The 13,134-nt window shown below is 45.1% G+C and overlaps 1 protein-coding gene across 1 annotated transcript in view; it reads left to right on the top strand.

Annotated features, from left to right (window-relative positions):
* Positions 1–13,134, top strand: part of xylt1 (xylosyltransferase I) — a 262,146-nt gene that overhangs the window by 118,458 nt on the left and 130,554 nt on the right. Inside the window, exon 2 of the mRNA XM_038820761.1 lies at positions 4,779–5,286. Within this exon, the coding sequence (XP_038676689.1) occupies positions 4,779–5,286 (508 nt within the window). The remainder of the gene's footprint in view (positions 1–4,778; positions 5,287–13,134) is intronic.

The raw sequence follows: 13,134 nt of genomic DNA, 5'->3' as shown, positions 1-13,134 counted from the left end.
TCAAGTGGGAAGTCAGTGGGCCTACTCTAAATGTTTTTGTTGGATTTTGGTTTTCCAGACTGGAGAGGTTACAGGGCACTATGGACAAAAGAGCTTGTAATTATTGTTACAACCCCCTGGACTAGAGCGCGATCAATTCCAGCTCAACTTGACCTGGAGTCGCAACACAGTTGGAATTACAGTCACCAGGTTTATAGATTTAACACAATTAATTTTATTAATATCAATAACTAATAACTACGCAGCAAATACAATTGGTTACTACTATCTAACTCCTTAACTCGCCCACACCCTACACACACAAAACAGACAAACAAACACAGAGGGGAAAAGAGGGGTGTAAAAGTAATGATGAAAGTTAAAGGATAAGAGTCTTTGTTTCCGATGGCTGTCTCCTATCACACCTTCCTCCAGTCTATGCATTCAGTTTGAGGTTTTTGCTTTCAGTTTGTAACGGTTTTTCACTGTAGATTCATCAAGGTTCTCTGTGGTTTCGGAAATACAGCAGGTCTGCAGCTTTTCTGCAGTAAGAGAGAGAGAGACTCGCAGCTTCTTGTCTGAGTATCCAGGACCCAACTATCCTTTCCTTGGTTCTCTAAAAACCATTCCACTTGGTTAGGACCCAATCACTGCCCGTTACCGGGCAGAATACGGCCTTTTGGCCAATTCGTTGGCTACCAGCCAACCAATCAAACCGAGTCCCGCCAATCTCTTGGGTGCTGGAAAGTCTGAGTTCTGTTGCTTGAACGCTAGCACAGTGTACTATTTTGTAACTTCTAAGTTCCTCACTTCCTCTGCTTGACTTAAAGGCACATGTCCATTAAACATCCATGGATCAAAAATGATAATGACACAAGAAAAGAAATGGGAAATAAAGGGAATCCACAGGGAGCTCCCTTATATTATATCTGAAATTTCACAACTTAGGACAGGTGTCAGTCACAGCTCAGTAGGTGCCACACTCTGACTCAGAAGGTCGTGAGTTCAGGTCTTTGATCGCAAAAATCAACCAGTCTGATTACTGAGGAAACAGTAATCTGTCAGAGGTGCTGTCTATTAGATGAGGCGTTAAACTGAGTTCCGTCTGCGCCCAACCCAATGTAGAACATCCCATAGCATTATTTCAAAAAAGAGGAGGGACGTTATCCTGATGGTCCGAGCCAATATTGATCCTTCAACCAAGATCTCAAAAACAGGTTGTCTAGTCATTTATCTTGTTGATAAGTAAGAGCAGCGCTTTTTTTACAGAAAATAAAAACTTTGTGGGAGCTGGTTGTGCACAAATTAGCTACTGCCTTGCAGCAGTGATTACACTTTCCAAATGCTTCATTGACTGATGTCTGGTCATCAGAGGAACTGTTTACCAATAAACAATTGCCCTTAACAGTTGCCTTATTACTCCAAATACCTGTATTGTAACTCCAGAAAACCAACTCAACCATTGCAATAACTATAGACACATGTATACTGTTGGATATATAACCTTTGGAGTGAATGTACATTTTGGGAATTTTTGCCTTCAGCGATAAAAGGCTTTAAATTATGTTCGAGACTCAGTAGTCTAAACCGTTGTCAAAGCCACACACAAGAAGTCGGAGCGGGGTAGACCAAATGGCCCCATAGAACCTACTCTGCCATTCAATATGATTGGCTTCCACTCCATTTTCCTTCCCACATCCCATGTCCCTTAATTCCCTGAGAGACCAAAAATGTGCTTATCCCAGCCTTAAATTAATTCATCAAACGAGCCCTCCGGAATAGAGAATTCCAAAGATTCACAACCCTTTGAGTGGAGTAATTTCTCCTCATCTCAGTCCTAAATGATCGGCCCCCTTATCCTGAGACTGTGACCCTGTGTTTTAGATTCCCCGACCAGCGGAAACAATCTCTCAGCGCCCACCCTATCCATGCAACGCCCTCAGAATTTTGTAGGTTTAGATCACTTCCCATTCTTCTAAAATAATTTAAACCAGTGTACTCGGCCTCTCATCATTGGACAAACTCTCATCCCAGAGAGTAATTTACTGGAGTGAGGGGGTGACATGGTAGCACAGTGGTTAGCACTGTTGCTTCACAGCGCCAGGGTCGCGGGTTCGATTCCCAGCTCGGGACATTTTCTGTGCGGAGTCTGCATGTTCTCCCCGTGTCGCGTGGGTTTCCTCCGGGTGCTCCGGTTTCCTCCCACAAGTCGCGAAAGATGTGCTTGTTAGGCGAATTGGACATTCTGAATTCTCCCTCAGTGTACCCGAACAGGAGCCGAAGTGTGGCAACTAGGGGCTTTTCCCAGTAACTTCATTGCAGTGTTTATGTAAGCCTACTTGTGACAATAATAAAGATTATTATTATTATTTAGTCACAATAAATGTGGTGTTGAATACTCTTCATTCCTTTCAGTTGGTCCAGTATCTCGTTGAGAGAGACAGTAAAATATCTTTTGAGTTTATATTCATACTATTCTACCAGGCTTGGGTAGAAGAGGTAGCACAGTATCACAGTGGTTTGCACTATTGCTTCACAGCTCCAGGGTCCCAGGTTTGACTCTCGCTTGGGTCAATGCCTCTGCGGATTCTGCACGTTCTCCCCGTGTCTGCGTGGGTTTCCTCCGGGTGCTCCGGTTTCCTCCCACAAGTCCCGAAAGACGTGCTGTTAGGTGAATTGGACATTCTGAATTCTCCCTCTGTGTACCCAAACAGGCACCAGAATGTGGCGACCAGGAGATGTTCACAGTAACTTCATTGCAGTGTTAATGTAAGCCTACTTGTGACAATAATAAAGATTATTATTATAAGTGGTCAAGAGTCAAATATATAATACTTTCCCATACTCACCATGGCTTGGTGGATGCTATTATCATCAGTTAGTGCCTTTCAAGGTTCTCAGAACAGAATGAATGAATCATTTAAAATTAATTGACTGAAATGAATAAAATGGTATACTGTGTAGGTTAGCGTCAAAAGTGCTGTGTCAGTCTAGGTTTGTTTGAGTGGAATTGCTCTCGACATTGGGTATTTTTGCTTTGGTATTTTCTGAGAAAACGGACATGCAAGATAATCTGTTGGGACTTCAGCATGGAATTCTGCACAGTCATGTTCTGTGTAGCCAAAAATAACTTCTTCGGCTGCCTCACTGAAAATGTCATTGGAAAAGAGAAACCTGTGTTTCGCAGAACGGGATGAGCAGAAATTTTATTCATCTTCAACCCCTTTAACTGTTTCCCTGTTGTTCCTGTGAAGTGCAGCGCACAGACGGGATTAAATGTTTTGTGTAGAATTTGGGTGGGATTCTCCCTTTTGGGGACTAAATCCCCACGCCCGCCGGAAAAACGGGCAAGAATCACTCCGGACGTTTTCCGAGAAAGTCCGGGAGATTCTCCGTTCTCCATGAGGCTAGCACAGCCCCGGTGTGCGTCCCACAGCTCTGGCTGCCGGCGGGGTCTGCTGCCCGGGCTGCGCATGCACGCGGCTTCCCACTTGGGTGCGGGTGACGCTGACATGGTGGATGGAGACGGTGGGCCGCACGGAGGAAGGTAGGTCCTCCTCTGATCGCGATGGCCCTCCGATCGGTGTCCCCCGATCGCAGGCCCGCCGACCACTGAGGCCCATCCCAGAGTCCAGTCCCCCCCCCCCCCCCCCCCCCCCCCCACCGAAGATCGCCACCCTAGCTGCATGTCCGAGCTCCCGCCGGGTGGTATCAGATTAGAACCGCGCCGGCAGGACTCATCAGAGTTCGGCCCATTGAGCGCTGGAGAATCGCCGCTGGGGGCTTTATCAGCGGCCCCCGACCGGCGCCGCATGGACTGCGCTGCACGGCTGCCGTGTGATTCTCCGGTCTGCGGAGAATCGCGTCCCACTGTCGGAGAAGCGTGGCGGGATTCTCGCGCTGCCCGGCGATTCTCTGGCGCCAGCTCGGAGAATCGGCCCTTGTCTTTTGATATTGTGAAATTCAGCTCCATTTGTGCAGTTTATTGTATTGATTCCTGAAGTATATTGGCCTCTCTTTACATAGAACATAGAACATAGAACAGTACAGCACAGAACAGGCCCTTCGGCCCTCAATGTTGTGCCGAGCCATGATCACCCCACTTAAACCCACGTAACCCCGTAACCCAACAATCCCCCCATTAACCTTACACTACGGGCAATTTAGCATGGCCAATCCACCTAACCCGCACATCTTTGGACTGTGGGAGGAAACCGGAGCACCCGGAGGAAACCCACGCACACACGGGGAGGACGTGCAGACTCCACACAGACAGTGACCCAGCCGGGAATCGAACCTGGGACCCTGGAGCTGTGAAGCATTGATGCTAACCACCATGCTACCGTGAGGCCCCAACATCTTTGTCAGAACTGTACAAACCTGAGGAGTTGATTCAGCACATTTTTCATCACTAATATTGTATATAATTCAGAAAATTAATGTAAGTAACTTGTGTAGTGAGCAGTAGATTCATCTGTTCATATTGCACCGGCTAGACACGGCCCATAAATATAAATGGGGTGAGGAGAATCGTACAGTTGTAACAGCCAATCCCATTTTCTGTCTATTGTTTAAATGTAAATTGGTTGGGCTTCGTTATCATTCTGTAACCCTTTACACCAATGTGCTGTGTCTTGACCATCCAAATATGCCCACATGTAATAACAAGAACATCTTTATTAGAGACTCTAAAAACTTGCAAATAAAGCTTGTTCTTTAGTTATCCAACTTAACAAATTTGTTAACACATTGGCTCTGGAATATTAACAGCCTGGTTTCTGCTTGTCTTTTTCTTCCAGGATGTGCTTCTTTCTCACAAGCCAAAGGAAAAAAATCGGATCGACAGTAATAATGAAAACTCTGTCCCAAAAGACTTTGAAAATATTGACAATAGTAATTTTGGGCCACGGCTGCAAAGGCAGAAGTTGCAGTCGGAAGTGAAAAGTAAAGCGCCCATTGTGCACAAAACCAAGTATGAGCAGGTGGGCAAGTCCAAGGACCATTCATTGTTGGGCAAGAACACCAACGAAGTCCTGAAGCACGGCAACTATAAGGTCAAAAATGCCAGCAATGTACCGGCAAACTACAAGACTGGGAGCCTGTACAAAGGTGGGATGATTGGAAAAGGTTCTCAAGAAATCCATTATGAACAGACTCCAAGGTGTGAGATATCGGGCAAGGAAGCACTGTCAGCACTCTCCAGGGCTAAAAGCAAGCATTGCCGACAGGAGATTGCTGAACTCTATTGCCTTCATAAAGATGGAAAGTTAATGCCGGAAAAGGTGCCTCGATTGTGTCCATTGGAGGGTAAGGAGCTGTGATATAAACCTAGTTGTTAATGTAATAAACTGAGGGAGTAAGAAGAGGTGTCTCTCTATCTTTCTCTCTGTCTCTTTCTCGACATCCTGTCTCTTATTTCTCTTTGACTTCTCTTTATCTTTCCCTCACATTCTTTTTCTCTCGTGCTCTCCCTCTTTAATTATGGTACATCTTTTTTAATAATCTTTGTTGTCACAAATAGGCTTACATTAACACTGCAATGAAGTTACTGTGAGAATCCCCTAGTCGCCACATTCTGGCGCCTATACTTCAGATATACTGTCATACATGCAACTTTCTATATTACTTTTTGAAAATAAGTATGAAAAGAATAAAGCAAGTGGTTTTTCAATCAACAAAGTATGCTTTCTCAGCAAAATAAAATTGCTCATACTTCCGGAGAGAAGGAGAAGAGATCAACATGAATTCTGCTTGACCTGATGCCTCCTGAAACTAATTAGCCTCAAAGTAACCTTGAAAATATCACACCTTGCACCTTGCAAAGTTAAAACAATTAAACTTGGAGCTTTGCAGAATGCAAGCTTCATGCAACTGCATTTCAGTAGTTGATTAAAATATTAAAGCTTTATGTCTCTCCATCTGTGTGGTGAAGTTTTTTTCCCACAGTAGTGTTAAACCAATGCCATGTACTACACCACATTAAGCAGGAAAGCATAATGAAACAGAAATAATTATAAACTCTAGCTAGTAAGGTTAATCCCAAAGACTTTTTGAACACTGTTACTACGTAATGAATGGCTATAAACAATTTTGTTTGATCTAAAGAACAGGCATGAATGAACTGATAATAGCTGGGATATTAAATTGTTGCAGAGTATATGTGATATTAGGTGGATGTTCAGAAGGTCACAGAATGTTAACATGCAACAAATTTGGAAATGCCCTAGTTATTAATGTCTACATTAAATATTTATTTAATGTTGAGTTGGAAACCCTGGGATAGTAAAAGCATCGGATGCTTTAATTAGTATTGTGTCCCCTCGCCAGAGCGGAGAAGTCAGGGTGTTTGATCAAATCTTCCCAGCCATTGTTAGCAGCACCTCTTCGATTGCAAAAACCATGGGTGGGATTCTCCCCTACCCGGTGGGGTGGGCCGTATCGGCGCCGAGGAGTGGCGTGAACCACTCCAGCGTCGGGCCGCCAGGAAGGTGCGGAATCCTCCGCACCTTGGGGGGCTAGGCTGGCACCGGCGGGGTTGGCGCCGAAGGGCCTTCGCGCCGGCCATGACGGAGATTGATAGCAGCCGGCGCGGAGTGAAAGAGTGCCCCCACGGCACAGGCCCGCCCACGGATCAGTGGGCCCCCGATCGCGGGCCAGGCCACCGTGGGGTCCCCGAGGACTCTGCAGGCCGCCCGTAGAGCAAAGTCCTGCCGGTATGGACCTGGTTTGATTTACACCAGCGGAACCGGCCGAAAACGGGTGGCCGCTCGGCCCATCACCTGCCGATTCTCCGACCCGGTGGGGGGTCGGAGAATCCCGCCCCACATCTCAAACTCTTTGGAGTCAGCAGAAAAAAAAAGCAGAATTGGCAATTAACCTTCTGAAAATAAATTCCAAATTCATTCTGTCATCAAAAAGACGCAGTACCGATGTGGTCGGGGTGTAAATTGAGAATTCATAACTGTCAACAGTAAAGTGGAACAAAAATAAAAGAAGTTTCAGCTTCTGTACTGGCTACGGTGAATCACTGTGCAGCTACTGAGCTAGATCAGGGGCCCTGACTGCTCATCGCCTGTCAAGACTTCAGTTCCCCATCGAAGTGTAAAATCTGAAAGCCATCTGTTCTTAAACCCAACACCAAATACTGTGAAATTAATAATCTTTCAGGAGTTCAAGGCAGTTGCTGCAGGCTAGATGCAATGATCATTTCACATTCCGTTTTATAGTTTTATGATTGTATGTACCAAAGCAGCCAATTTTAAGGTTGAGCTTGAAGCTCTGTTGTTCTCAAGAAATTCTCATCTCCAGTGGGAAGAAATGAGCTCAGTAATCCGATTGCATGATCCATTCAGTTCTTCATGAACCGTGCGGTCCGAGTCCATATTCCCAGAGCACGTCATTGGAAGCTCCCAGCTAAGATTTGGTGACGCCCCCTAGGGTGATTCCTGGAAGTGTTATCATGATGCATTAGAATCAGCTTTATAATCTGTTCTTGTTACTGCTTCTCATTACACTTGGTTCTGTGGCGACATTCTTGTTTCTGAGTTGTAAATTCAGCTGCCATACCTGAAACGTCAGTGCTGTCACCTCAGTACAGGATGCATGGAATGCTGCACAGTTACAGGGGTCAAGTACATGGAAATTATCCCATCACATTTTTGGAGGAAGAACAGGGGAATTATCCCGGGTGCCTTGGACCAATATTTATCACCCAGTCAACAATATAAAAAACAAATGATCCAGTCCCTAGCACGTTTAGTGTTACTGGGCCCTTGCTTTGTGCAAATTGGTTGCTGTATTTCCTACGCTTCAAAGGTGTCATTAAAAAAGAACTTTGGGACATTCTTGATATTGTGAAATGTACTGTATAAATGCATGTCTTTCTTGCAAAGAAGAAACACGTTAAATGCGTTAAAATAAGGCCCTTGATTATGGAATGGTTTTGTGCCCCAGCTAATTGGGTTGTGGTAGATCAGCATAGTAGTAAACCAAGGAGCCCGAACTTATGGACATATTGACTGGCGAAAATAGGGTCTTGGTCAGAGTGAAGTCCCAGGTTCGATTCCCGGCTTGGGTCACTGTCTGTGTGGAGTCTGCATGTTCTCCCCGTGTCTGCGTGGGTTTCCTCCGGGTGCTCCGGTTTCCTCCCACAAGTCCCGAAAGACGCGCTGTTAGGGAATTGGACATTCTGAATTCTCCCTCTTGTGTACCTGAGCAGGCACCGGAGTGTGGCAACTAGGGGTTTTTCACAGTAACTTCATTGCAGTGTCAATGTAAGCCTACTTGTGACAATAATAAAGATTATGATTATTTTAATGAAATGTCTGTTTTACTCATCGTTGCATCATTCACAGACGGTCAGTGTCGATGGCGCAAAGAAAAGTTTCCCTGAGGAGAGGTTATGGCTGAAAAACTGGAACTGATAACTGTCTGATAATTGGATTGCTGTTGAGTTGATCTGTTTCTATTTTGGTGACTCATTTTAAAAAGTCTTCTATCAGCCACTGACTGTCAGATCATCTCGACTAAAGTGCTTCTGAAACCAATAAATATTTGATGTGCAGCTGAGTCAATGCAGGTTATAAAACAAAATGCAAATGTTATCTCAATGAAGAGTGTCCTCATTATTCCTGTTCCCTTTACTGAATGATTTTTTAAAAAAATCAGAGGAAGCAATTCATTATTCCAATTAAGGGGCAATTTAGTGTGGCCAATCCACCTACCCTGCACATCTTTGGGTTGTGGGGGTGAGACCCATGCAGACACGGGGAGAATGTGCAAACTCCACACGGACAGTGACCCGGGGCCGGGATCGATCACGGGTCCTCGGCGCCGTGAGGCAGCAGTGCTAACCACTGCCCACCGTGCCACCCCTTTTAATAAATGAATTAGATTGTTAATGTTTAGTGTTGGTAGTGTTCAGTAGTCTATTGCTGTTGGGTGTGCCCTCAGCTGGAGTATTGTGTCCAGTTCTGGGCATAGGAAGGATGTGAAGGTATTAGAGAGGGTGCAGAAAAGATTCACCAGAATGATTCCAGGGATAGAAAACTCCAATTATGTAGCTAGGTTGCTGGGGCTGTCCTCCTTGGAGAAGGTTGAGAGGAGACTGAATAGAGGTATTCAAAATCACGAGTAGCCCGGACAGAACAGATAGAGAGAAGTTGGGAGAATAAAACTAAGGGACACCAATTTAAGGTGATTGTGAAAAGAAGCAATGGTGACATGAGTGGGAAAGGATTATGCAGCAAGTGGTCAGGAATCCACCGCCTGAGGGTGTGGTAAAGACACGTTCAATTTTGGCTTTCAAAGAAAATCAGATTATTATCTGAAGAGAAATAATTGCAGGGCTACGGGGAAAATGGCTGCAAGTGAATTGCTCTTACAGAGAGCTGGCACAGCCTCAATGGGCTGAATGGTCTCCTCCTGTGCTATAACCATTCTATAATTCCAAGCTTCTAGTGATCTGGAGGAAGGAACTGAAGGCACTGTTACTAAGTTTGCAGTTGATACAAAGATCTGTAGAGGGACAGGTAGTATTGAGGAAGCAAGAAGGCTGCAGAAGGATTTGGACAAGCTAGGAGAGTGGGCAGTGAAGTGGTAAATGAAATACAATGTGGAAAAGTGCAATGTTATGCACTTTGGAAGGAGGAATTTAGGCATGGACTATTTTCTAAATGAGGAAATGCTTAGGAAATCGGAAGCACAAAGGGACTTGGGAGTCCTTGTTCACGATTCTCTTAAGGTTAATGTGCCGGTTCAGTCGGCAGTTAAGGCAAATGCAATGTTAGCATTCATGTCGAGAGGGCTAGGATACAAGACCAGGGATGTACTTCTGAGGCTATATAATGCTCTGGTCAGACCCCATTTGGAGTATTGAGAGCAGTTTTGGGCCCCGTATCTAAGGAAGGATGTGCTGGCCTTGGAAAGGGTCCAGAGGAGGTTCACAAGAATGATCCCTGGAATGAAGAACTTGTCATATAAGGAACGGTTAAGGACTCTGGGTCTGTACTCGTTGGGAGTTTAGAAGGATGAGGGGGGATTTTATTGAAACTTACAGGATACTGCGAGGCCTGGATAGAGTGGACGTGGGAGGATGTTTCCACTTGTAGGAAAAACTAGAACCAGAGGTCACAATCTCAGACTAAAGGGACGATCCTTTAAACAGAGATGAGGAGGAATTTCTTCGGCCAGAGGGTGGTGAATCTGTGGAACTCTTTGCTGCAGGAGGCCGTGGAGGCCAATTCACTGAGTGTCTTAAAGACAGAGGTAGATAGGTTCTTGATTAATAAGGGACCAGGGGTTATGGGGAGAAGGCAGGAGAATGGGGATGAGAAAATATCAGCCATGATTGAATGTCGGAGCAGACTCAATGGGCCGAGTGGCCTAATTCTGCTTCTATGTCTTATGGTTTGGTCCGCGGGCCATCAAAATGTGTGACCCTTTGGCAGATTCCTGTCAAAACTAAAATGGATGACCAACCTAAAACCCAGGTTAAAAGGGTGTTGTTGTTCGGTGCTCCATATGTTCCTGATTTTAATGATGTCAATATTTAGTACTCTTGGAATTAGTGCTCTTTTAGATTTTGAAATGACAGTGTTGCATTCCACATGGCAATTGATCACATTGCTATTTTGAAGCTCGGCCTGTGGGCCATATGTCAGCCAGGAAATCCTCCGACAATTTCCATGGGGACAAACAAAGTGGGATTGGTGGAGCTTTTGGAGGGTGTTGCCATCCTGCCTCCTCAATGAAATGGCCAGAATTTCAGAGACAATAAAAGAAAGAGGTGGAAACCTGTACCCCAAACTGTGTCCCACGCCTTTGGGAACTCTGACGGTCGGGGGCAGAGCATACGTCTGGAATTGAGTGCTGGATGTAGGCAGCATTGGGTGTTGGAAGGGAAGTACAAGTAGCAAACTCCCTAACTTTCCAAATAATCCATCATCTATCAGCAGAACTCTTCCAAACCTTGTTCGAAGTTCTGTAAAAGTGTGCAGTTTACATCCAGAGCTCTGTACCAACCCCCAAGGTTTTACCCTCTTTCGTTGTAAGTCATCCCACATCCATCACACGTCTAAGTGACAAAGTTGGTTATAAAAGCAAAGCGATCTTTAAAAAAAATTTTTTTAAAACGCAAACGAGATGCCTGGTCTCCAAATAAATAGGAACATAAGAAATAGGAGCAGGAGCCGAGGAGTGATTCCTCCAGCCTGATCCATCTCAGTTCCACTTCCTGGCCTATTCCCATATCCCTTGATTCATTCGTGCTGTAGCTGAGGAGTTGGACTTGGAATGTGAGAGAGACAGACCAGATTCCACATGATGCACTACTGCAGCCATCATAAAAGTGAGCAGCCTCAATTTATCATGAACAGATTTACTTGGCAGGTTTGTTTGCCTTTCAAAGGAAATCCATTTTGCGTATGAAACAGATTAAGAGTAAAGCGTTTAATAAACAATAAGGTATATGTTCATATTACCACAGTATTTACTATACCAATCATTTTACTACACCGGGATTGCATTGGTACAGCTCTATAACTTTTCATATCTATATTTTTATATAAGATTGTTTCATCTCAGAGTCATTCACTTGTGACGTTTAAGCCCCAAACATTGTAGAAATCATGTTGTAAATTGGGAGTTGTGATTCAAGGTTCAGAATGAAATTGTTGGTTTGCAGAAGATAGATTTCCTGGATATCAGTTAATTAAAGTTTGGTTTAGCTGTCAGCCATTGTCATTTAAGGCTAAGCAAAGCCTGTGATTAACAAAACAGCCTTGCTCGTGCATGAAATCCGAGATGTCATTCCCCCAAGCGTGTGAGTTTGCAGCACGTGTAGCCTGTTGATTGTGAGACACTGATTCATCCCTAAGCTGTTGGTTAATCTAAATGTATTTTAGGAGCTTGTTAAACAACTATACTGCTTTACTGCATGCAGTAAAGCTTTAATATTTGTGTTGCTTAATGCTGGGCTGTAAAGTAAAGATTTCCTGTGCAATCTAGAAACCAAACAGAGGTGAGATGACATTGAGTGCGATCCAATGCCCCAAAAAGGGGCATGCACTGTGCAGCGTGGCTTCTAAAAGCTGGGAGACCCCACTTCCAGGATCCAGCTGCATTCCCATTGAGCAGGGTGGTGCCCTCATGCCGCTGGTCCTACCTCGGCACCCTGGCAGTGCCAGCCTGACACCCTGGCACTACCAGCTAGCGTGGGCACTGCCAAAGTTCCAAGCTGGCATCTTTTCCCATGATTGGGCCGGGGGGGGGGGGGGGGGGGGGGGGGGTGCCCTATGGGTGTGTGTGGGGGGGGGGGGGGGGGGGTGGTCAGGAACCCTCTCATGGTGCATTCGGGCTGGGGGTGGGGGGGGGGAGTTTGGGGGTCGCTTTGGGGGCCTCAGAAATGGGATGCCATTTAAAAATGGCGTCCCGACCTCTCGCTACTCTGGGGAGTTCCAGCGAATGGCGGGAAACATGTGGCTAAACACCCTCGCGATGGGACTTTGTTCCCAATTAGTTGAATCGTGCCCATTGAGTACATCTGCAGCTCAGGAAGGGAATCATGACTTTTTCGACATATGGGGTGGGGGTTCTTTGCTATTTAAAATTTATTTATGTATTTTTTAAATTTAGAGTACCCAATTCATTTTTTCCAATTAAGGGCAATTTAGCGTGGCCAATCCACCTACTCTGCACATTTTTGGGTTTTGGGGGCGAAACCTACACAGACACGGGGAGAATGTGCAAACTCCTCACGGACAGTGACCCAGAGCCGGGATCGAACCTGGGACCTCGGCGCCGTGAGGCAGCAGTGCTAACCACTGTGCCACCGTTCTCTGGTTCTCTACCATTTTACCAAATTTTCAATGTTGAAAGTTTTGGTTGGAGCAACTTGTCTAATAATTATCAGATGTTCCACACACCACCAGTGTTTGGACACAACTGTAATTTCTTTTTGTATTACAACAGTAATATTTTTCATGTATTTGGATGTTTACCATTTGGATATGTTACAGAGATTATATTAAATACTAATACTAACATCCATGCTCTCCCCATGGTGCTTCAATGCTATTCCTACTCTTACTGCTTTCTGTGGGTTTGCTACTTCAGAGGATTAGGGTTGTGGTACTGTTCCAATTTGATGCACCATTA

The sequence above is a fragment of the Scyliorhinus canicula genome, chromosome 15, assembly GCF_902713615.1.
Source record: "Scyliorhinus canicula chromosome 15, sScyCan1.1, whole genome shotgun sequence".
Lineage (NCBI taxonomy): Eukaryota > Metazoa > Chordata > Chondrichthyes > Carcharhiniformes > Scyliorhinidae > Scyliorhinus > Scyliorhinus canicula.
The sequence above is the reverse complement of the archived record's forward strand: the minus strand, read 5'-3'. Positions and strand labels throughout refer to the sequence as shown.